A 25,172-nucleotide genomic window follows, 5' to 3' on the forward strand; every position below is an offset into this window, starting at 1 on the left:
TGCAGCCATGACTGACAGGAGAGCTGGTCAGCTGCTGGAAATGGCTGCTGCGTCATGTAAACCTGGTGTAGGCCAGGGCAGCTGGTGCTCAGGCCAGACTGCACTGAAGACTAATGAGGTGTTTATCTGAGAGGTGGGGAGGCTGAAGTGCACTGGACTCTGCCCCCGAATACCATCTGTCAGAATCCCAGAGACACCGGTGATGATGCACCCTGTCCTGGTTTCACCAGCTCGTGGCCTTCTTAACACAGAAGATGCAGTTTGTCAGTCTGGAAACAAACATGTTCCTGTACTTCTTTTATATATGCAGAAAATATTAGTTCTTTTTTTTTCTTTTTGAAGGAGGATTTGATTTAGTAGAATTGTTCTTTGGGGCGAGACATTGATACGAGGCAGTTACATCTACAAACGATTTGTCTTCTTTATTGCACTTCTCCGTCCAAGAAGTATATCTTCACTAAGAATTACTGATGATTGTTTCATCAGTAAGAATTACTGATCAGTAAGAATCACGGATGAGACAGTCATTCCTAAGAATTATGTGTACAAAGTGTTTTCATGGTACGAGATGAAAAAAATTGTGAGACACTATTCTCGCCATCATCACAATTATTGTTTCACAGTTAACCAACTGTTCTTATTTATAGTCGTCAGTAAGGTTGTCACCACGATAACATTTGAGGGTTTTTTATTCATTTCATGCCACTTTTTCAGTATAAGCCTAATCATTGTTTAATAACACACACACTGGACAGCTTATAAATATGAAGAGACATATTGGTGTTATATAATAACAATAATTTAATATTAGTCTAGCTCCATTTCCATCCTCATAGCTCAGTTTTTCAGTTATGTTTGTCTGTTGGTATGAAGGTTCAATCATCCACTGGAGGGCGGATCAATCAGGGACCAGTAGGGGTGCCTCAGTGCGATGATATTGAAGTCAAGTGATTGTTCTAAAATGTAAATCCAACAAAGGTGACAGTGGAAGAGTTAGATGAAGCTGTACAAGCATGTGTAGCAACACTGTTATGGCATTGCACTCGCATATTGTCGGGGGGGGGGGGCTCTGTTGCTTAGAGGTTGGTGAGTTTTGGTGCACAACACGTGTCACATGGTGGTCAATGCTGATTGGTTAAAGGGTGCTCCAGTGACTTTAATATTAACCTGAAGTCTAAGCCCATTAGGATCCAACGACTGGGAACAGTTCCCAATGGAGTGTGACCAGGGGGACTGGTAGCACCAGGCTAATTGAATATTGGAACATATAAATAACAATTAGATCTTTTTAAACAAAATTTTGACTACTTAAATATTCAAAAACTATTACTGAAATATAAAGAGAAATTGTTGACAATGACAGATACCAATAACAACTCGATGACATAAATAAAAGAGCGCCAGTCACACCTCAAACAATAAATATTTATACATTTCTGTTAGTTTCATGCAGTTGTTTTTATATGGATACATGGAAAAGATTTGAATGATTATAAAAACAAAAAATGATGGCTTTTAGCTCAAATAATCATGATGAGAAGATTATGTAATTGTTGTTAGAGGCCTGGTGCACAGTGGTGTACCCACTTTGATATCAAGCGGTGCATCCTTTTTGCTTGGCAGCCAAATTGTGGTTTTCCTACATGATGATTTGGCTGACAGTTACTGTAACACCTGTTTGAATATTAGAAAGGGAGTGCTTCCTAGTCAGATCACCAGTCTCCATATATAGATAGCACTCCTCACTGTTTATATCTTATAACTTAATATTATTAGAGAGGTGTTTGGCTCTATGACTCAGAATTGAGAATTAAGCTACAGATAACAAAGAAATGAATGAGGGTTATGAAACCTTATGTGAAGAACTGTGCAGTGGACTTTTAATCATACTGCTGTTTCAATTTATCAGCATTTGGCTCATTGCAGAATTATTAGCATGTCAGTGATGACACGGATGTGAGATGTTCTTATCATTTTTATGTGAACCCAATTCTAGTGGGAGTGTTTTTATGTTCAGTTATCTGCCCGTTGATATTCGACTCCATGATACAGCTCTACAGCTATTTTCCCCACTTAAAAATGTCTATATAATATAATATAATACACCTGACCTCTTATAGCTCATTATTGCCACAGCTTTTCCTAAATTGCTTCCTGTTGTGTTTTCTTATGTCCTTAATGTGCCCAGCTGGAAGGTTTGGGCAGTATTTGAACAGCGTCTGTCCGTACAGCTCAAGAAAATGACACGTTCGAGAGCAGCATTCAACCAGTAGTGTTGAAGAGGCATTGTGCATCTGCAAAATGTTGCAAAGCAGCTGTTTTCCTGTGTTTTTCCCCCAAAGCTGCTGTGCTCGCTTCTTCTGATGCACTCTGTCAATGTGAAACTCTTCTATAAATCTGTTGGCTGCTCTTTATTTATTTATATCACCCCAGGGTTAGTTCACATGCAATATGTAAGAAAAAGGTTCAGGTGTTTCCACAAAGACCAACGGGTTGCAATAAACAAAGAATCTGACTTGGGTTGAGATTTGTACAGTTGATAGGAGCAGATCGGTGTTGGCAAATGAAGTTTTCAGACTTTTACCATGTCGGTTTTAATAGTGCTCGGGTCATGACACAAGTATGTGCCGTCGGAGGAGGCCTACGGCAGCTGGTGTCAGCGATTAGTTCCTCTTCACCGCTCCAAGTACTGCTAACCGCTGGTGTGGGTTTTAGCTGCAACAGCAACCTGTGCACTCTTTGCGACTCCTCCTGGGATCAATGAAGAACTATTATGAACGCCGCCCCCCACAGTCGGAGAGTTATTTTTCTTACCGAGTGTTACAAGTAATCAGCTTGTAGTGTAATATTTAACAGGCACAATTTGTTTGGAGAAATGTTTTTTTACTGTAATGAACTGAACCATCTCTCTGTTATGAATTTTGTGGATAACTTGATGTTAAATTACTTGTTGCTTGTTCGTCCCACTGGGCATTAATACACTTCATTCATTCAGAAAAGAGGATGTGTTTTCTTGTGCAGTGCACTGCACAAGAAAACACAAAAAAAAAGAAAGAAAGAAGCAGCTACGTTTTTAGGTTTGTGCATCAGAGGAGGAGCTCTTGTTTTTCCTAAAGTAGCGCTTGAGTTGAGACCTGCTGTCAGAAGTAGCAGGAAGTGTGTCCCACTTTAGGTCTTATTCTAGAAAGATGTCTAAATATACCTCCGGTAGGTTAGGCCTGTTTCTTAAGTCTTAACGAAACACCCTCTGTAAATCCATCTCCACACTACATGAACTGCAAACATCATCCGTGGGCCCCACAAACAGACAGTTTGTTTCCTCTGTGTAGCCTACCCTCCGCAAATCTGTTGGTGAAGAGGAAGGCTTGATAAACATCCAGTGATGACACAAGATGGTGCTATGTGTTTCGGATAGCTTCTTCTTTGTAGTCATCAAAGCTGTAGTGAAGTGGCCTTTTTGTTTGCTCCCTCAGAGGCTTGTTTTCCAATACCCAGAGCAGATGGTATGTGTTTTCCGTGGATGAATCAGTGAGCCGGGTTGGTTTTGCGTTGCCGGCCTAGTCTATGTTATGCGTGCATGCGGGTCCTCCCGCCGTAGCTGTGACAATACACCTGTGTCAGTGAGCTCTATATGTCAAGAAACTTTGAAGTCACTGGGTTTTTTTTGTGTGTTTGTAATTTTTTTTTCTTATTTCCTCAGACTCTGGAGGAGCCCCCCTACCTGACAGTGGGGACGGATGTGAGTGCCAAGTACCGAGGGGCTTTCTGTGAAGCCAAGATTAAGACTGCCAAGAGGCTAGTCAAGGCCAAGGTAAGTCATATTTCAAAGTGCTTTTGAGACGAAATTAAAAATTAATTGTCTTGAGGTGTGTGAAGCAGAGTGCAGCAGGGCGAAGGGAGGGTCTTGTCTTTGTGTGAAGGGGATGCAATCAAGATCACACAACTCGGCTTTTATTGTACATCCAGAGCAGTTGTTTTGGATGTGACTACATCCAAAATGTTCCTTTAGAGACGGGATTGTTGAGGTGATTAGATATTGGAGTCTCCCACAGTTAAAACCGGTTTAGATGTGCATTCAGTTTGTTTTCTTATTTCCAATGTTGCCGAAAACCCAGCCGTGTTGCTCACACGGCGAAGCGCTACCACCTGGTTTGCATTATTAGTGCTGCTCATATAGTTGAAACACTGATCAGGGGCCCCAGCTGTGACAGATGCAGGGTCTGGCCTCACCCACCAGGAGCCCATCACATCCTCAGGCGTCCCTCTCACCCACGGCTTTGTGGCGGGGACGGCGCGTTTCCCCATTGGTGTTTTTTCTTCTTTTTTATGCCTCGCTGATGAAGGCATCGCACGATACACGTAGTACAGTATCTCATTTCCCAGTGGGGCTGGAGCATCTGGATAATACAATAGAGACAGATCGCTTGTCTCTCGTTCTGCTGGAGTGTGTGGGAGGAACAAAGATTGGATGCTGGCTTTTACACTGTGTCAATGCACCGTAGTTCCTCCTGTAGAGACAAAAGAGCAGTGATGTGCTGCTATTCTGGCACACCAGCTGAAATCATCAAATGACATGCTTTTTTTTATTTCACGGACAGCAACAACCAACATGACACAGTCCACCATGTGATGTTCTTAGTTTAATAATGAGGGCTTAAGTGAAGCTAATGGGACATTCTCAGCTCATAAATGAATTACCATACTAATTGGCTGAGTCTGTGTGGGGTTTGTTTTGCGGTAGCTCTTAACGTAAGCAGGAGCTCTGTTACACAAACGTTGAAACATGGCAATTATTCAGTGGTTGTTGTGAGTCTGAATATTCCACTGTAATGAATTCCTCTTTAGCGCTTTGCTTCATTAATCTCTGTCAGCTTGTTTAACAAAGTCGATGGTTGCAGCGTCTGGCGCTGGCGTCTTTTGAGTGATTTTAAGACCGAGGGCAAAGATCTGTGACATTTCTATTTATGATGATGATCCGCACGAGAGGACCTGCAAGAAGTCAATTAGCACCATGTCAGTATTACTCACTGTGAAAGGTCCAGTACACATAAGATCAGTCAGGACTAACTATGACAGCACAGTAACAAGCACTGTCAAAAAAAATTGTGCTGCGTGAAATTGCCACATATTCATAGTAAATTGTTTTCTACTATAAATGTCAATACAGAATGAAAAAAAATCTCTTTAATGGGAAAAAAAAAAAAGACAGGCTTTTTTTATATTCACAAAATTCAAGGAATTATGTAATGTCTCTAAAAATTGGATGGTTAAATTAAAGAGCAAACAAGCTTGGATGCTTCACATTCTCGAAGTACTTGTGGAGAACAGATCGGCACCAGTTCTCTCTCAAAACGTCTACCAGTACTGTGATGTAGGGCGCAGCAGTATGTCAATATTATAGTAGCATGAGAGAAGAGATCTTTTTTTATTTTTTTTAGGAATACACTTATTCAGAAAAGTGTAAAAAAGTGATGACTAATGTCGTCATTTGAATTCAAAGCATGTCACCAAACTGAACTAAAACTCTTTCTTTCTTTTTTTTTTTTAAATTGAAGTTGTGTTTGTTTGTGCGTCTTTTACTGCCACACCATGTAACTTCAGACGTGCTGTTGTGGTAACATTACCATGTGCTGTCGTGGTCTCTCAGGCAGCAAAAAGCTGCACTTTTACCCCAAAATTGTCTTTGGTGCAGCATTCTTGTCTCCTCCATTGTGTGAACAATTACATGTGAGTTTACTGAGAGGGCAACATAGCTGATCACAACCGTGATTTATACACGTGACCCCAGAGGATGACAAGACATGTCACAGTCATAGACTGTAATCCAATATTTATTTGTTTACCATATTTACACAGATGTTTGAATTTTTTTTAAATTTTTTTTATTATAAACTGATATACTTTAAAACAAATGTAGTGAATGTTGTCATTTAGTTGCAGTATGTTGTGTGACATAGACAAAGTGCTACTTGGAGGCAGTATTGATGCAAACAAAGTCAATATGTGTACAGAGGTGAAGAACAACAGATTCACAGAGGGACAAATTATGAAGGTACATACACACTGGAATTAGAAATATTTCAGTTTAAACTAAAATATGTACTTACTCCAAATTATTTTACATTTTTCATAAGGACAATGAACGTTGACTAAATGTGTCACTGCCAACTAACTAATTTTCAACGGACGTCCTTTAACCACATTACTTAATTTAAACAAGTAAACCAAATGTAAAATCATAACAGTAGAAGGCTTCACTAATGTGAAGAGACGGGAGCAGTGAATACAGAATCAAAAAGTTTAATCTGAGCCGTCGCTGTTGGTAGAAGGAAATCATGTCTTTTGGATATTTATGGCCCAAAATCACAGAATACATAACTGCAGTCAAACGTGACATTTCGTTAGTGTGTCGGGTAGAAAAATGCTCAGTAGCCATTTTGAATTTATTGTAGTTAAACTTCTCGCAGCTGTTTTATTGCTTATTGGAAAAAATACACAGAGGCTTTGAACTCCTGATGAACCTGTTCACATCATATAAATGTGCTGCACTGAGGTTCTGCTTTATCACAAATATAGTTTCATATCTTATTGCAGTGTTTGTTGTCAAGTCTAAGTGGCTGCACAGTTTGTGTGCAGACCTCCAGACGTCCTCTGCAGGAGCCAGGCTCACAGCTCGCAGGTTGTCAGGATGGTCAGGTGTAATCGCCGCTCCCTAGCCGAGGCTTAGGACAGCGAGAGTCACCCTCCCTCTGTCTGGAGAGAGCGGAGCCTCCCGCTCATCCCTGTGAAGAAAGAGATTTCTGTCTTCCACCAGGCAGGAATGTTATTCTCTCCAAAACTGATGAAACGTGGCCTCAGGAAGCTTTTTTTTTCTCCCATTTCTCTTCGCTCTTATTTTATGACCTGACAAGTCAACAGCATCTTACAGTTGTATTTCTTTCATTCATTGTCTTGATTCTGCCTTCACAGCAAGACTTTGATTGTGTGTGTGTGTGTGTGTGTGTGTGTGTGTGTGTGTGTGTGTGTGTGTGTGTGTGTGTGTGTGTGTGTGTGAGAGAGAGAGAGAGAGAGAGAGAGAGAGAGAGGGTGGGGGGGGCAGTTAGTGAAGCCCTAATTTTCACAACAGAAATCCACCACAGTTGCCAACTTGGGGGTCAGTCACTACACAAAGCCAGAAGTGAACCACAGTATTCATATATGTAAAACCCAGCAGTGTTAAAAGGGCCCTGTGTCGTTTATGAAGAGGATGATTGATGTGGGCCGGTCAGGGTCTTTAGGGAAATGTTTGTTTGTTTATTCTCATTGCTGCTGTCCTTTGCCGTTGCCTCCCCCACTTCCTCAGGTGACCTTTAAACCAGATCTGTCCACGGCTGTGGTTCACGATGAAAACATCAAAGGACCTCTAAAGGTAAGGCAGGAAAGACAGAGACTGGTGCATTGTCATTTACTTGCGTATGGCCATTAATAACCCTTAATAATGTTGTTATTCATAGTTTTTTTTATTTGACTCAGATTATTTGTAATGAATCCCTTTTGTTTGAAGTTCAAATAACAGTTTTTAGCTTCCCTTTCTTTTGTATCCAAGCGACACCGACCCCCCCCCCCCAAACTTATTCAGTGAATGTAGTGAAGTGAAGCATTAGCTTTGCAATTTCATTTCAGTCAATTAAGACTCTTGTAGCAGCAATATGGTCGTCTCATTACGAGACAACACATCATTAGATTTAGCACTAGAAAAGAATTGTAATTAGACATGCCGAATAACAGCAGCATATTCGTCCGACAGGTGGGTGCTGTCGTAGAGGTGAAGAATCAGGATGGAGTATACCAGGAAGCCACAATCAATAAGCTGACCGATGCTAGTATATATACTGTTGGTAAGTCAATAACAAACTGCCTGCTTCTCCTCTTCTCTCAAACACTTGTACTCTGCCTACAGTGAGCTTGTAGAGAAATATGTTTGTGCTCAACGATGTGGTTTGCATTTTTGTTTGCCTCAGCGTTATACTGACGGATGTTGCAAGAAGCATCTCCAACAGATTCTTAAAACATGCTGCGGTGAATCACATCTCCAGACAATGGCTGCTGTTTTTGTGATATTTAAAGTGTACAGTACCAATGAATTATTATTATTATTTAAAAAAATATTTGGCTTGGTTTTTCTGAGAAGCTGATTGAGCGAGGCTATCGCACTACCTTATACCACATGAAGAAACAAGTAAGCAGAGCTGGAAGATGCTACATGTAGGAGTGCAACTAAAGCAACCTTTATATCATTATTTAACATAATGGGTCAGTTGTTTAATTCAGTGATTCCCAAACTGTGATACACATACCACCAGTGGTACGCCAGAGCCTTGCTGAAAGGGAACAATTGGACTTTAACGCCTAAATCCATCGCATAATGTCCATATTGGTTTGGCACATTCAGATTCGGACTCTTCATGCATCGTTTGAATTTGAAGCAGTAGTCATATGTTGTTATTATTTTGCATTTCTGAGGTTATTGTATGGTTAAATTAGTGAATTAAATTTTTGGACAAAACTTTTCATATCTGCTGTGGAACAGAGGTACATTGGGAATTTGGTTTGTTCATTGTGGTGCATGGTCTGAAAAGTGAGAAATGCCAATCCCAGTTTCCCAGAGGACAAAGTGATAGCATCAAACAGCCCAAAAACTCCACAGTTTATCTACCAATTAGCTGTGAAAGGCAGCAAATTGCCACATACAGTCCACAGCTCCAGAGTCGGGTAATCCAGAGTACACAGAGTACATAGACTGCTGCTCAGATTTGTCGTCTCACAGCAGCTGCTCGTCACTTAAGAGCACCCGTGGGGTTTTCATTTGTCTTGAAAACACTCATCTTGACATAGTTTTGTTCTTTTCATTCACTGATGGGAAAACAAAAACATGTTGCAGTTACCTCGAGTGTTTGTCACCGAGTACGTTTGAGCAAATGAACAATCTGGGGGTTTGTCTTTGGGAGCTGAGGCTGTTGAGGTCAATGGAAGGTTTCTGGAGGTCATTATTATGGTATTTAATGTTATTTGATATGGGTTAATTGGGTCAATATAAAATCAGTAAATGCTCAAACACTTCACATCTCTTTTATTTTGCTGTGTGTCTATCGGAGTATCTTTGAAGCTCTACTGAAGCTGAGAAAGCAACTCTGTCACCGCCTGCTACAGAATATATCGCAGCCTTAAAAGATGAGCATAATTTGTTTTCAACATATAAAGCAAGAAGACATTTTGTAACTTCAGATGGGAGTATATTTGTGTGTGTGTGTGTGTGTGTGTGTGTGTGTGTGTGTGTGTGTGTGTGTGTGTGTGTGTGTGTGTGTGTGTGTGTGTGTGTGTGTGTGTGCGCGCGCGTGTGCGTGTGTGTGTGTGTTGGTGGACTCCTGGCCTACATACAGCAGCCTAATAGTGGGTCTCTCATCTCTGCAGTGTTCGACGATGGCGATGAGAAGACCCTGAGGCGTTCCTCTCTCTGCCTGAAAGGAGCGCGTCACTTTGCAGAGAGCGAGGCAAGTATTGTGCTGTCCTGCAGTTTTTGTAACAACCTCCTCTCTGAAGCTTTCTAGGGAGACACTGCTCATTATAGACTGGCATCAAGAAGTTCAGGCTGGGAAATATTTCCCGGAAATGTAAAGTTACATCACAGCAGAGTCATCGAAAAAAAAAAAATACTGTGTCTCTGTTGCTGAGTAAATCCATTTGTATCTAATGAAAGCCTATGAAAGAGTATTCAAGGCTCAGGGTAGAATACTGGGTGAATCTTTTGTCTTCCAATTCGGCACCTGACAAGGTGCCACTGAGGCTCTTTGGTGTTGTTTGTCTCCTCCGCAGACACTCGACAGACTCCCTCTCACCAACCCCGAGCACTTCGGCACACCTGTCATCGGTAAGAAGGGCAACCGCGGCCGACGATCAAACCCAATGTGAGTATCATCCTCCGTCTGGGCGCGTCCTGCAGGGCTCGTATCAAACCTAATATATCAGAGGTCGGCGATGCTGGTGGGGAGGGATTTTCTATACCGATCTAAAGTCATCAGTAACCGGCTCCTCTATTCTAAGTATGCTGACAGCAGTTGAAATGAAAGATTTACTCTCATCTCCATCCCCTCATAAAGGGCCCTGAGGCCTGGAAGAGGAGAAGCCTACTCGCCTCCTCCAGCTCCTTAATCATGCCGGGCTCCTGTGTGTGTGTTCGCCTGTGTGCTGGAGAGGCAGTGTGATCACGCCGTGGTCCTGCTGAATGTTATCCCTCCTCCTTTGACTCAACTGTTCCAGTCGGTGTTATCTGCTCTGATGTGCCTCCTCCTGGGAGACGGCAGAGTTTTCATCAGGGAATAGGAACTGCTGAAGGTTTTTTTTTGGGGTGTTGGATATAATTGTGGCTCCTCTCTGTCATAAAGAGGACACTTAAAAGGACACATAATCATATTGTCTGACACCACCTGCTAATGGTACCCAGAGAAAAGTCAATATTACTCCAAACATTGATGCAATATTGACTTAGGATGCTCTCAGCTGCACATTAGCAACTTGGACCTGCTGTCTCCGTTGGTGGGAATAAATCACAAATACTAAAAAAAAGAGCGCAGCTATATTTGTTGTTTCTTTATTTTTTTGGTTAAAGGAATAGTTTGACATTTTGGGGAGTATGCTAATTAGTTTTGTTTTTGCTGAGAGTTTGAGAGACACAACTCTCACATCTGTACCTTAATTATGCAGTTACAGCCAGTTAGCTTAGCGTTAAGAAAGGAAACGGGGGAAACATCTTGCCTGGTCCTGCTGTCCTGTATCAAATTATAACTTGTTTGTTTAACTGTGAGTTTGCCAGACAAGTAGTAGAGACTGTAAGTAGTCATTGCTCCTGGACAAGAAATAGTTCTGCAGATAACCCCTTAAAAAAGCCACGTATCTTTTTACATTTCAGTTTTTGCACATAATAAAGAAACAACATTTAATTTGTTCATTAGTCAGTTTTTGAGGTTGTTCTCTGCAGATTTGTTTTAACCTTTTGGACAGAGTAATGCCAGCTGTTTTCCCCATTTCCCATCTTTGTGCAAAGCTGAGCTAACCCTGCTGCTGGTGTCAGCACTCACATCCCAACCTGCTACATAAAAGCAAATAAACATGTTTCCATTCCTTTAAATCACTGTGTTAGCAGTGTCAAACATGCCCAGCAACAACAGTCATTATATGCTTTTCTAAATGAATGGATGTCTCTCCTTCATCGAGGAGTTGGAGTGCTTTGTTTATGACTTTGATTCACAGCTTAGTTGTAGTTGTTGTTGTTGTAGGAGCAGTCTGGCTGATTTACTGCTCGTGAGTCGTGCCAGACGCTGTGTGTGTGTGTGTGTGTGTGTGTGTGTGTGTGTGTGTGTGTGTGTGTGTGTGTGTGTGTGTGTGTGTGTGTGTGTGTGTGTGTGTGTGTGTGTGTGTGTGTGTGTGTGTGTGTGTGTGTGTGTGTGTGTGTGTGTGTGTGTGTGTGTGTACACACGTGTACGTGTACATAGAGTTGTGCTCATAGCTGGCCTAGTGAGGCATGAAAAGAGGACAGAGGATCTGTTTGCCTGCCGGTGCTGCTTGCATGATCACTCAGAGACACGGCTGTCTGTGTGTCTGCCGGCCGCTCTGCCTGAGCATCAGGATGACTGTCAAACAGCAGAGAAGGAGCCGCCTCGTCAATACACTGATCCTAATGAGTGAGCTCATCAGTGGAGCGAGCCTTACTGTGCGTTTCACTGGGCTACGTAACGATAAGACTAGAAAGAGCGTGGAGGGCTTGTTGAGAGCTGCTGGGTTGTTAGCTGGAGTCTGTTAGAGATATTTTTGTAGCTGAACAGCAGCTAAATGAAAAGATGATTGGTTAGCAAGAAGTCCTCTGCCTGCCAGTAAATGTTTATATACAGTATGAAGCTTTGGTTTGATATGAAATGCCGTTTACTTTGTCGCTTTGTGAGCAAACAGGATATTTTCCTTCTTTTATACAGCAGTTTTAGAGGTGTTCAATTTTAAATCAGTCACTTCCAGCATTTCACTGAGGGTTTTTTGTAATTGTTGCAATCAAAATGTTTGCTTTCACTCTGCATTTTCTCAAGAATTGTGACAGTTTACGGAGCTTTGTGATTTTTGTTGTTGCAGTAAAATTGGTCAACTTGGCAAAACTTGAAAGTTATGGATTTTTTTTGAAATCACCTACAACTGTAGGAGAGGATGAAACTTGTGTATTTTAAGACATGCTGCAAAATTAGACTGATAAATGGAAATGAGAGGATTGGTAGCCCAATTCTTATGATAAAATCACATTTCCCATAAACCCTGTCACTTCCTCTTTTGCCGGCATGTGGTTTGTTTTAATAATAAAAGGTTGAGGAGCCTCGCTGACTGTAAACAAGGAGTTATTTTTGGTGATGAAGCAAGTTTTGTTTGTGCCGTAACATCTTCAGTAGGGCTTTTATTGAAGACCTTCATTGCAGAGAAATTGTAAGAATTTTGCAAAGTTGCATTAATTATTGAAATGGCAAGTTTACTGTCGGGACAGAGAAATCCCATTTTGCATTTCTGCCAATGATAACATGGTTATCAAAATCGAGTCATTTTTTTGACAACTTTCACATAGATTCCTGTACAAAGTTGCATATACATTTAGCTGAATTATATAAATATAATACACACCTTTCCTTGGGGGCAGTCCATTGAGAAAACTGTCCTTTTCCTCCCACAGTCAAGAGGAGGAGCTGTCTTCATCCTCCAGTGAAGAGGAGGAGAGTGATCAGCGGCAGAATGAAGACCTGTTTGGTAAAGTGGTGTGTGTGGAGGGGGTCACCACCGGGGACAAGAAGAAGACAACGTGGTATCCTGCTCTGGTGAGCTCACAGTCTCTCCCCTCCTCTGCTTTCTCTCTGCTGCATCACTGTGAAGAAACAGGCACAACCACTGCCGCTGAGCTTCCGCTCCAGTCACAGCATTTTGCCATTTCATCAAAACGCCTGTTTATGTAACCTCAGAACTCAGCAGGATTATGTTCTTGCCTTAGAATTCACCTACCATGAAATGTTGTAATGTGCATGTTGTTGCAGTCAAATAGCTGATTTATATAAATAAGAACAACTTTTTGCATTAACGGTTGAAGCGTTTCTGAAAGCTAAACAGCACAACTCTTATTTTGAAGGAAATGAAATGTGATTTGTTTTTCCTGATGTGTACAGCAGAACAGCTTAAGCATCAGATCAGTGTTTTCAGTCTTTTCCAATCCAATTCTTTCCACCTGCCCTTAACTCTCAGTCACTGTTAGCACACAATGACATGGTAACAGGCCTTGTTTGTTTGTGTAAGTGTTACAAGTAGAACTGGGAGAATGAGAGGCTGAGGGGGGGAGCGGTCCCTTTAACTGTGTAGTCAGCACAGCCCCACCTCCAGGATTTGTTGTTCTTGGCTTGCTGTTGACTGAGCTCTGTGCTGCCCCCTTGTGACAGCTCAGACAAGTACATTACACAGCAGGCTGTCAAGTGTTTACACTGTGACCTTATGGCAGAGGGGTGGAGCATGTACGCTGGTGGATGCCTCATGCAACAAATGATGCAGCCTGTAAGGAGCCGTTTAAGTGCTAGTTAAATAAAAGTCAGACGAAGCAGTTCTGCATGTGTGAACTGGGTGTCAGACGAATAAATGGGATCACAGTGCAAATTGGGGTCATAATGTTCAAGTAAAAGCAACCACCCTGAAAGCCTGTAGAAAGAGCAGGCAGGGCCCTGGTGAATATCAGGTAATGGCAGTGCTGCCTCCTCTGGGTTAGACCCTGGAAGTGGAGCAGCTCTCACTGTTGTGCTTCTCAACCCCAGTAAACATCAGCAGCACACGCTGCTCGAGGGTGCACACACCCCTCACACATCACTCTTCATCCCTCCGGCTTTGTTTGTTTTCGATTCATAGACAGCATATTCTGCAATCAATCAGTGTGGCCTTTTGCTGAAAGTAATGTACTAATTGCCACCCCACTTCCTCTTCTTCTCTTTACTGTCACAGACACGCTCAGACACGCACCCGCCCTCTTCTGACCTTTTGCCTGTCTCTTGTTTCTGTGTAACAAGGTCATCTCCCCGGACTGCCACGAAGACGTGACTGTGAAGAAGGACAACATCTTCGTCCGCTCTTTCAAGGATGGAAAATTGTGAGTCACCAATAAAGTGCACAAAACCACATTTACAACAAGTTACATCAAACTGGTTTACACCATAATTATCTGTAGATTATCCAACATGCTTATTGATTAATTCTGTTATTATGTGTTGAATAAAAAGTCAAACAGAAGTGAGTGTAGCTCAGTCAGGCCATGGATTCTAGTGGTTGTTGGCCACAAAATGAGGTGTTTCATATAAAGGAAGAACAAGCAATCTTGGCAAACTATTGGCATTTTCATCTTTTGATTAATTATCTCAGTTGTTCTCTGTTCACTCTTGATTAATTTTCTGCAAGCAAGTCAGTCAATTAGTCATTTAGTAGGAGTGTAAAACATCACCATTAGAAGTCTTGAACTGTTTTTTTCATGTGCTGCAGGGAGCCTTTTCAAAAAGAAGCACATGCACTGTTTTGTGTATTGACAAAATGATAGCGTGTGCATGTGTGATGTCTGTTGCCAGAATGACTGTATAATGGAAGTATAATATTTGCCAATGTTTCAGAAAATTGTACTTTCTTGTACTTGTATTGTCTTTTCTTGCCTTTTATATATTTATATCCATTTTAATGTGGCTCAGTTAACATTTGTACGTCTTGACTAATTCATTATGAGTGTTTAGAGGTCTGTGATAGAATGAATATCAGCTCAAGCTTTTAAGATCTTCCCAAAAAGAGAGTGTGCGCTTTCCCTCGCTGTGCTGGTTTGTGTTTTTTTTTTGTCCTAAGGCTGTAACTTCCTGGTGAGGTAAAGTATCGTAGCTTCCCTGCAGCCTGCCCTCGGCATGGAACCACACCGCCAGATTGTTTGTCTGTGGTAGTCTTGAGTGTGCACTCAGCTGGCAGTTTGTTACTGCAGTCTCTCTGTGTGTTTGGTAGAAACACAGCCGACACTCCACGTACATTAATCCGGTGTTTGTCCGCTGTTCCGAAGACTACCTCTCCGTCTGATCCCACCTCTACGACAGAACAGCCTCGATGCACCCTTGGATAGATATCATTTGTTAAGTCACCGGCATGACTCTTAATCTGCAGCTGAAGACATACAAAATTTGCAGCACACGAAGTCTCATCACATGTATTTGGGATACTAGTCAGGTGAAGGGTGGAGATGATGAGAGGGAAAAGATAAAGAAGGATTAATCAGAGATGAGCCTAAAGTGTTTCCTCTCTGACCAGGGCACCCTGTGATGGCTTCTCCTGAAAATATAATCACATTTCAGCAGTTTTCCTTTTTGTTCTGCAGCTGCTTGATTTCACTCATTAAAATCGGCAGCATGTTCAGGGGTGAGTGCAACAAAAAGCAATGTAAGATGTGGGAAAATCTATATTATTGTTAATGAGATTTTCAGGTTTGTTTCCCTCCACTCATTTTGCTGTCATGTGGGTGGAATAACAAAGTTGAAGTTGTACATCATTATTGTTTCTAAAGTCTGATGTGAGTTGTGTCTTCATGCAATGTTTGATCTATCACAGGTTTTTTTAGTGGGAGTGTTCTGTGTGTTTTCGCATAGTCTCCTACACGTAGAGGATGTAGTTGTGGTGGCGGGCAGCGCTTCATGTGACAGATGTCAATGTAGACTTGGAGGGGGAGAGTGTAGCCAGGCTTGTTTTCTGTAGCTACGGTTTACAGATGTTGCTTGAACACCACACATGCAAATATCGCTTGACACTGCCGTTTACAGATGTCTCCTAAATGCCTCACATGCAGACGATCATTACAGTGATATTTTTCAGATGTTTTCGGTACTCCTCTTGTGCAGGCTGTCAGCAGAAGCTACATTTTACAGATGTTCACATAATGCCTCATATGCAGGCTTTTGGTGGACACTACACTTTACAAATGGCCTTTAAACACCTCGTATGCAAACTATCAGTCGACGCAACAATTCTAGATGCCTCCTGAGGGTCTCAAATGTGTCTATCTGCAGACTCCAGTCAGCTGGCTTGGCATAATGAAGCCTCCAGTTACTGCAGTGCACACAATTCAAACAGGTGTGTGGCCTAAAATTAGTTTGAAATTGTGAAATAAGGCGTCCTATTGCAAGGTTTACCTAGTTTGAAATTGAGTGATTATATCTACCTGGGCAGAATGCCCAAGTGGAACCTATGAATGAGAGATGATGATTTCAGAGAATAAACAAAAGCTTTTAACAGAGTCAACCACATATAGTTATTACTGAGAATGCATCCTTTTGCATTTGCTTCAGTGCTGCATCATTTTCTTTGGCTCTTTTGGGGTTCATACTGCTTTAAAGTGCTTCTCCATCATTCTTTTACAACACACACGCCACTTGTCATTGTTTGTTATTCTACTTTTTATCATTTATCAAACTGTGTTATCAGTTATTATATCGAGCTATTCTAACTCGCTGCTTCCTGTGTGGGGTTTTTATTTGAAGAAGAAAAAAGGGTCACATCCACAAGCCATGCGAGCTCTCCGGCACAGCGCCGGGGTCAGTGTGTTCGCTCTCCAGAGGAGAGTGTGGTATTGTTACTGATAACCATTCAACGCGCCTTTCAAAAACAATGGCTGTGGAAAACATTTTTAGGGACAGTAAGGTCACTTCCAGAGGGGAGACAGGAGTTTTCAGGAAGTGGTTATTCTTATTTAGTCAGATTTGGTTACCGTAGTAACAATGGAAAGAGAAGCTGTTTCTATTTTTTTCTTGCTTGGCCAGCCTGCTGACATGTCTGTGCCGTTGATGTACATTGAAGAAGACAGCTTAATCATTGTGAGTAGGTTTTTAAGCCCGACTAAAAAAGAATAACTGTGCTGCAGAATTGAATCAGATCCTGGATATTCTTATTATATTTCCAGCAACTCAGCTGAAATAATATCAGCTATATTTTTACTATAGTTTATACCATATCACTCTTCCATCATCCATCCAATAATTTTTAAAATTAGGTGTATACATTTTTTTTTTTATGTTAATCTCCCTCAACTGTGGGACTTCCCTGATTTCATAAAAAGATTTAGTAAAGCAAATTCAATATGTTGCTGAAATTAAACGAGGTAATAATCTGCTTCACAGTAGCCAGTAAGCACTGATGTCAAACAGCTTCAGCTTTAAGTGATGCAAGAACACTTGATTTAGAATAAATCATAAACTAAAGGGTTATTTTGATCCATAATGGGGGTCCTACAGCTGCACTTCTGTATCAGTCTAGTGACTAAAAGCGGGCAGCATGGTGCTGCAGTCTGCAGAGGCAAGAACTGCTGCTCCGTTCTTTCACAGTAAGAAAGCGTGAAGCTGCCGGCCAGATGGGGCCTCCGTGTGGAGTTTGCATGTTCTTCCCATGTTCTTCCAGTGCCTAGATTTTCTCCGGATGCTCTGGGCTCTTCCCGCAGACCAAAGATATCCATGTGAGGTTCATTTGTGAACGGATTGGGTAGATGACGTTGGTGTGACAGTGAGTGGTTGTCTGTGCCCGGGGTGTGCCCCGCATGTTGCCCAGTGTCAGCTGACATTAGGCTCCTTCGGTGATCCTCTGACTTTTCCGTAAAGCGCCATCTTCAGGTCAAAACTTCTCCTTCGTACAATGCTGTGGTTTAACAGCAAATACCTGCAAAACTAATGTCATTCCCCTCAGCCTCAGTTGGAGGTTTTGTTTACTGCTTATTAACAAATGTTGGCGTCTTACAGTGTCACTCTAATCACTTACCCAGTAAAATGTTATACGTGATGGCATGAAATGTCAGGAAACCAAGCTGCACACTTTCTGCAGTATGAGCTCTTTTAGCTTTATATACTTGCTTCTTTATTATTTCACTACATGACAAATCTAGTTATTGGATCAGCTCAGCTGCCGGCAGACACCCCATCAAATCGTGTCTCTTGCACAACAGCCAAGCCTCCGACTGCTTTCAGCTTACGGGCTCCACTGATCCATCTAGCTGCCAAATCACCATCACTTTGCCCAGCTGCAGTTATGACTGTAATGTCTGCTCGGGTTTTGAGGCTGTGATTGGTGCTTGGCTGTAAGGTTAGATACTTCAAGTGCAGTTTTCCACATGACAGTATTTTTATCACCACGATTACAGGGGTGGGGGGGTTCCTTACTTTTAGCATCTTCACACTTTGTTGTCAGAACCGTTTCAGGAATCTGCTTAGATTTTTAGCAGACTTCTTTGCTGACTTTGGTTTGTCTTCCTGGAGCTGAATCTTGGTGTATCAACACTCAGTGCCGTCCACATGATGTCTTCTCTGTGCACGTTTTAATCAGACTCGCTGTGTTTTGCAGTAACATGGTGCTGCGGAAGGACGTCCGCGAGATGAACAGCGATTGTCCTCCGAAAGCCGACGCAGGGCTCAAACCAGGTGAGTTTAGAGTCGAACTTTAAGAGGTAAATCTTACAGAACTGGTGCATAGCGCATACCGAGACATCTGCTAGTTGGTCTGTCAGCACGGAGTGGGTTTGCAGCCAGGCAGACTGAAGAAAGAGAAGTTTTTGTTTTTGTTCTGCGGAACGCAGTGGTTGGAGAGCTCCTGTCACTGTTGACTCTATTTTTATTTGAAGTCCTCACTAGGCTCTTTATATAGTGCCCCTGTTTTTCTGCTGCAGAGCTCTTACTCTCATAATTACAGTCAGGGAAGAGCTTTGTATTATCCCCGTCTTGGTATTCACAGGTGGTTGACTCACAACTGTGATATTTCCCCGCATCACAAAAGCGTAAAAGCAAGCATCTGCCAAGGTGGTTAGATGCTACTTGGAGACACCTGTGACATTGTGGCTGAATGTTTCTACTGCTTTGCAGCTCTGCAAATACTGACAGATTTTCATGGTCTTCCGAGTCCTTCGAGTCTTTTTATACTGTCCTAGTTTTAATATGGTCTATTATTATCATAATATTATAATTTTAGAGATTAGCTGTAGTTTAAAACACTTTTAAGCAGCATGTGTTTGTAAAGCAGTTCTGATTAGAAGTATTTAAGATGCTCCAGCTTCATTTTAGCTTCTGTATTGTTGCATAGCAGTCTGCTAGATTACAGCATTGATAAGCAGTCCTCACTGGGTGTGGTTGATGTGTGTGTGTGTGTGTGTGTGTGTGTGTGTGTGTGTGTGTGTGTGTGTGTGTGTGTGTGTGTGTGTGTGTGTGTGTGTGTGTGTGTGTGTGTGTGTGTGTGTGTGTTACAGCGCTGGACGCAGCCTTGGAGTTCCAGCAGCAGCTGGTCGTGCCCGGCACCTGGAAGACAGAAGTCAAAGAGGAAAGCTCTAGCAGCGAGGAGGATGATGAGGACGAAGAAGAAGAGCAGGAAGAAGATGCCAGCGGTGAAGAGGAGGAGGTAGAGGCAGAGTCGTTCTCATGCTCTTACCCCCACAACCTCCGAGTAAAAAAAGAATCTCAACAACTGTCTTGTTTCCTGACTGCAGGAGGAGGTGGAGCCGTTCCCAGAGGAGAGAGAGAACTTTCTGCAGCAGCTCTACAAGTTCATGGAAGACAGAGGTGAGTCTGAGGGTGCAAATAGACCTGATGTTTACAGAGTTTCTACAAAACACTGTAGTTATTTTAGATTTTTTTTTTTTTCATTTTCAGGTTAAATTTTACATCTTTAACAAAGTACGGGTTGAGACTGTTTCCTTTGTAATGTCAGATCAAATCAGGGTTAGAAATGTCTATATATCTATATTTTGTCTGTATTGTATACCTATTAATAGAGTGTTTTTATGTCATCTCCCTCTTACAATCCCTGGTCTTTTCTTGTTACTGCATGCGTGTATCCACTACATTTAGAAGAAAATATATTACTTTTTACTCTACTACAATTGCTTGACAGTTTCAGTTACTGGTTACTTCAGAATTACGATTTTGCACAAAGATATTTGATTACCTTAAAAATGTGAATATTGATTAAAGAATTCCAAAGTAAAAAAATTAGTTGCACCTGACTCTACTGTATACCAACATTTATGCGTTAGTATTAAACATTTAATACAATGTAATAGCACAACTCACAGCAAGCATTTTTGGCATTATGGATACTTGTACTTTTATTGTTGTTACATTATGCAAAAAATATTTGCAATATTTCACTTTTCACAAATTTTATAAAAGGAATCTTATTTGTATTTTGTGGAATTGTTCTTTTCCTTAAATGTCACAACTTGTATTTGCAGTGTTGGTTTCTATAAGAAAATATTGTTGTGCCAAAAATCTTCTCAGTATAGTTTTCCATCTTCTCTCTGGAGCTTCTCTCTGGAGCCCGACCAAAACCAGGCTGTTTTGTGTCTGTGTCTTTAAGGCACGTTGATACCAATGACCCTCTCTTCTGATTGGCTGAGTGACACATGCCCGGGCCAATCACAGGTTTTCTTTGGTCTTGTAGCTTCCTGGCTCTGACCGAATGACTGCTTGTTCCTTTCTTGTTCTTTTCTTTTCTCTCTAAAAAGATGGACAGTGGGTTGTGCTCAGGTGGGAATGTGACATGAGTGAGTTTGTGATGTCACAAACATCCAAACAACACAGTTGCTCAGTGGGGTCTGGTGGAATTTCTTTGTAGACTGAGGGTTATGACACTTTCACATTATTTATGTAGCACCTACACCTGCTGTAGACTCGAAATAGAAATGGAAACCTGAATTTATACAATATGGGACCTTGAAGTGAAAGATCACAAAACTCCTGACAACACAGCTGACAGCTGGTTAAAGCTGGGCGGCTGTGGCTCAGATGATAGAGCAGGTGTAAATATGGGAGGCAAACTTTACGACCACCTTTACCTTTTCCTTACCTTCACCTTACTACCTTTACCACCTGTATATCAACCTGTGCCATGTTTCTCCTCTGCAGGAACTCCCATCAACAAGCGGCCTGTTCTGGGCTACAGGAACCTGAACCTGTTCAAGCTCTACAGGCTGGTGCACAAACTGGGAGGCTTTGACAAGGTGAGAGCCCCTTTTAGAGCAGTCTGACTTTGGTCTTACCTGTTTTGTTTGATGTTGACTGATCTGAAATCTACCCTCATCTGTGTCCATTTTTATAACAGATTGAAAGCGGAGCCGTTTGGAAGCTGGTCTATCAGGATCTGGGAATCCCTGTGCTCAACTCCGCCGCTGGCTACAATGTCAAATGTGCTTATCGAAAGTACGTAAAAGCGCTGCCTCCACAGCTCTGAAGCTTTTAAAATGCAGCTTTTGTTTCTTCAGTTTATGTATGTGTGCTGTAGTGTTTCACCTACACTGACAGTCAGATTTAGTTTTTAATTTCCATTTTATACACCTTTGCCTCTTTTTTAAGCAACTCCTTTAAGAAAAACATGAATTTTAATCTTTGCATGAGAGGATCAGTAAAATTAAACACTGGGAATTTTGTTGGATATGTTGACAAAGAACGTCTTCTGATGCAGATACTTGTATGGATTCGAGGAGTACTGCACCTCCTGTGCCATCACATTCAGGATGGACCTCCCGTTGAAGCAGGGTCCCAAGGGGGAGGTGAAGTCTGAGTTGGAGGCAGAAGGAAAAGCTCCCACATCGTCCAGCTCAGAGGAGCAGAAAGCCCAGGTGGATGGAGAGCCTTGCAGTGTACAGTCCGTAGTCTGCAAGGTGCCTTCTCCTGAATACTGTTTGATTAAAATATATAAACAGATCGTTTCCTTCTAGATTAATGCCTCCACTCCTCCCATGTTTCTTATAATATAAGCTTTCCTCTCCCACAGGACGAGAAACCCGACTTGACGCGAAACCAAATGGAGTCGGAACCATCAAAAACGGAGGGAAAGGACAGCGTAAACGATGTCGATGATGAAGAAGACGGTCCCCACAAGGGGGACGCAGACGAGGGGTCATCGACGTCTCGCCTCGGAGCCGACGGCCTGAAGCAGGAGCGTGACGAGGAGCAGGAGAGCAAGGACAACTCTGGGTAGGTGGTCTGACTGGCCGATCCCTCCACCACATGGTAAAATATATGCACATATCCTCATGGCCCAAACACAAAACATCACACATGGCTCCTACATGGTGAAACTATTATTTAATATTTCATCATTTAGAAGTTTCGCCATACAAAAGTACCCGATGCTTTCACTTTTCTTGGTGGCAGTAAAATAGCTAAAATACATTAGCAGATGAAAAGCAGTGATCCTTCTGATCATAATGACACTAATATCCAGTATACCCACAATCCACCTCTACCTGCTAACCAGAGGGAGGAGAGCTCTCCTCTCTCTCTCTCTCTCTCTCTCTAACTAAGCTCTTACCCACTGCCCTGTGTGCTATTATTATTTCTCGTGGCTTAGTCAGCATCAGCTGGCAGAGAGATCTTAGAGCACCAAAGCCTGACTGCTACCTTTCACCTGGCATGTCACGCTGTGCTCTCCTTCTCTCTCTGTTTCTGTCTCTCTCTCTCTGTTCCTCGCTGGGATTGTTTGGACGTGGCGAACCTCCGTCCCTCAGTGCACACAACATGGCTGTGCTCTTCTTGATCTCTGCACTGTCCTGATCTCTGTCTCTCTGCCCCTTTCTTCCTGTCTCTTCTCTCATTTTATGGCTTTTGATGTTCAGCTTTATTAAATGTTCCATGTGTGTGAGTGTTGTCACTGATGCATTAACCCTCCAGTTGCATTAGAGGCAGTTGCTTTTAGAGGAAAGAGGAACTTGGAGCGTTTTGCTGTGGCTGGTTGTATGGTTTGGTCTCAGTAGGTGCATTTCCCCTTATTGTTTCCTGTCCACATTGTTTAGATCGGCGCTCTCTGTGCGCTCTAGGCCTGTGTGTGTTCATCCTCCAGTTGTGTTACGGTTGTTTGGGCTGCACTCAAAGTAGTTTATCGCAGTTTTTATGTCTGATTGAAGGACTGCAAAACTCCCCAACTTGAGGATGTTTGGATCATAAGCTCTCGGTATCCCTCGCCTTGGAGTTTATATCACCTGTGGCCAACGGGCACACTGCAGTGTGATCATGCTGATTGACATCATAGGTGGACTTTCTGACAATCAGAAGGCTCCCTGATCCTTCGACTTTGTCAGGATCAGCGGTCCTCCTCACAGATTACGCGGCAGTGCGAGGGTTTACAGATGCACTCAGCGGACGACCCACCGGCTGATCTGATCTGAGCTCTCCTCATGATGTCAAACCTGTTTGATGTTTACGGCCTGTAATCTGGACGGGACGTGTGTTGCGCGAGGAGCACACTTTCGTTCCAGCAGCAGAGGCTGTGTGTAGCCAGTGGAGGCTCTCTCAGCCAGCGTAAAGGGAAAGTTATGTATTGATTTATTTTAATGACGGTAAATAATTATGGAGAGGGAAACCGCAGGAATTGTTAAACTACTGCCTGAGTGCTGTTTCTCTTTGTGATGAAGCCTGCTCTATTGAAAAGTGTACTGTTCACCTGGATGGACTCTCCCGCCTTTATTTGTCTTTTTTATATAGTAATGTGCAGAGACTGAAGTTGAATTGTGCATATTTTGAGGAAATTATAAGTCTTGACATTTTGGATAATTTGTTAACGGGTGCATTTAATTATTATTTGTATTGTGAATCAATCTGCGACTGATTTTTGATCATTATTTTGAATGTATTGTGTATAAAACAAAAGAAAACAATGAAAAATGCTCATCAAACGTTCCCAGAGCCCAAAGCGATGTCATCAAATGTCCAACCAATCGTCCAAACCAACACAATATTACATTTACTGTAATTTCTGACCAAGAAAAAAAGAACGTTTTCACATTAAAGAGTCTGGAATCAGCGGTCATTCTGCATTTTTTTTTTTTCTATAAAAAGCCCTTGAACTATTAATCTGTTATTAATATATTTTTCTGTCTATTGGGTTCTTGTTGGAGTGAGACATTGTTTTTTTGGATTTTTTTTTTTGGATTTTTTTTTTATCAGAAGTGGAAAAAGAAATTCCTGTGCAGTTTTGTAACGGTTCCTTCCGCTGTCACACTTCACATCGTCATCACTGCGGCTTGTTGAACGTCTGTCTGTCAGCAGACCGTACCGGCTCTGAGCGGTTGGCCTGGTGACAGCCTGCGTGAAGGAGGACCGTGTTGTGGCTGCTCTCTGTGGCAGCAGACCAGATTGGATCTCGCAAGCAGTCGTGCTTCCTCTCAACGCTGTAGTCTCACTTTTAAGTTGCTGCGCTGCCTGCCCAGTTGTGCTTCGCCGCGCTAACCTGCCCCCTGCAGCCTAAAACACTTACTGGCACTCCTGCACCGCCCGTTCACCCTCCAGCTTTCGACATCTCCTGACTGTTTCCCACTAGCTCCTTCTTGTGGCTGCTTTGTTTCTTGCAGTGTACGTGTTGTGTGAGTGTGAGTGAGAATCCCAAGTGTTTTCGTGTGTGGATCTAGGGTTAGATAGCCTAACAGTAGTGCTATTCCCCATGATCATTGACTTTTGCCATGACAGAATGATGTTTTATTTGCTGACACTCTCCATGTACTGTTCTCTGACTGGCTTACTGTTAATGATGCAGCTGTTTATCCTGCAGTTTGCTGTAGGTCACACTGGGCTAGAGCTAAGGCAGAAAAATGGCAAGTGTATGTTTGTTTATTGATAAGGGCCTAGTGTTGTAATGGGACAGGGCAGGCGAGGGTGGAGCAAATTATTTAGAAAACAGGCTTCCTAGCAGCAGGCAGCGAGTTGGGTGGTTGGGTGTGGGTGGGTGTTCACTGTGGTGTTCATCGGGGCAGCCTAGGGCCAGGAAGTGCTGAACTGTTTTTCTTGCAGGGATGACAGCAGTCAGGAGGGGGAGGAAGGGGAGGAGTTTGAGTGTTACCCCCCGGGGATGAAGGTGCAGGTGAGGTATGGGCGAGGCCGCAATCTGAAGACGTACGAGGCCACTGTGAAAGAGGCAGACGTGGAGGGGGGAGAGGTGCTCTACCTGGTGCACTACTGTGGCTGGAACGTCAGGTAAGACAGGACCTGGGGAGAAATCACCTATATTCACCCTTAAAAAAAACCAAACAAAAAAACCCCAAACATTTATTAACTTGCAATTCAGCTCATGGGATCACCGCTACATGGGTGTCCCCC

At 42.5% G+C, this 25,172-nt stretch overlaps 1 protein-coding gene across 4 annotated transcripts in view; it reads left to right on the forward strand.

The window, feature by feature from the left end:
- Positions 1-25,172, forward strand: part of arid4b (AT-rich interaction domain 4B) — a 40,533-nt gene that overhangs the window by 8,583 nt on the left and 6,778 nt on the right. For 2 of the 4 annotated variants that reach the window (XM_069690086.1, XM_069690088.1), the window contains exons 3-17: positions 3,701-3,811; positions 7,343-7,408; positions 7,787-7,877; positions 9,451-9,530; positions 9,853-9,944; positions 12,740-12,881; positions 14,106-14,185; positions 18,439-18,515; positions 19,334-19,482; positions 19,571-19,643; positions 20,988-21,082; positions 21,184-21,281; positions 21,544-21,742; positions 21,856-22,058; positions 24,867-25,049. In XM_069690086.1, coding sequence (XP_069546187.1) covers positions 3,701-3,811; positions 7,343-7,408; positions 7,787-7,877; positions 9,451-9,530; positions 9,853-9,944; positions 12,740-12,881; positions 14,106-14,185; positions 18,439-18,515; positions 19,334-19,482; positions 19,571-19,643; positions 20,988-21,082; positions 21,184-21,281; positions 21,544-21,742; positions 21,856-22,058; positions 24,867-25,049 — 1,739 coding nt within the window. The remainder of the gene's footprint in view (positions 1-3,700; positions 3,812-7,342; positions 7,409-7,786; positions 7,878-9,450; positions 9,531-9,852; positions 9,945-12,739; positions 12,882-14,105; positions 14,186-18,438; positions 18,516-19,333; positions 19,483-19,570; positions 19,644-20,987; positions 21,083-21,183; positions 21,282-21,543; positions 21,743-21,855; positions 22,059-24,866; positions 25,050-25,172) is intronic. The other 2 variants (XM_069690087.1, XM_069690089.1) reach the window with 2 other exon arrangements.

The sequence above is a fragment of the Brachyistius frenatus genome, unplaced genomic scaffold (assembly GCF_029030835.1).
Source record: "Brachyistius frenatus isolate BFR_SWC_R1_liver_20210118 unplaced genomic scaffold, ASM2903083v1 Contig_8, whole genome shotgun sequence".
Classification (NCBI taxonomy): domain Eukaryota; kingdom Metazoa; phylum Chordata; class Actinopteri; family Embiotocidae; genus Brachyistius; species Brachyistius frenatus.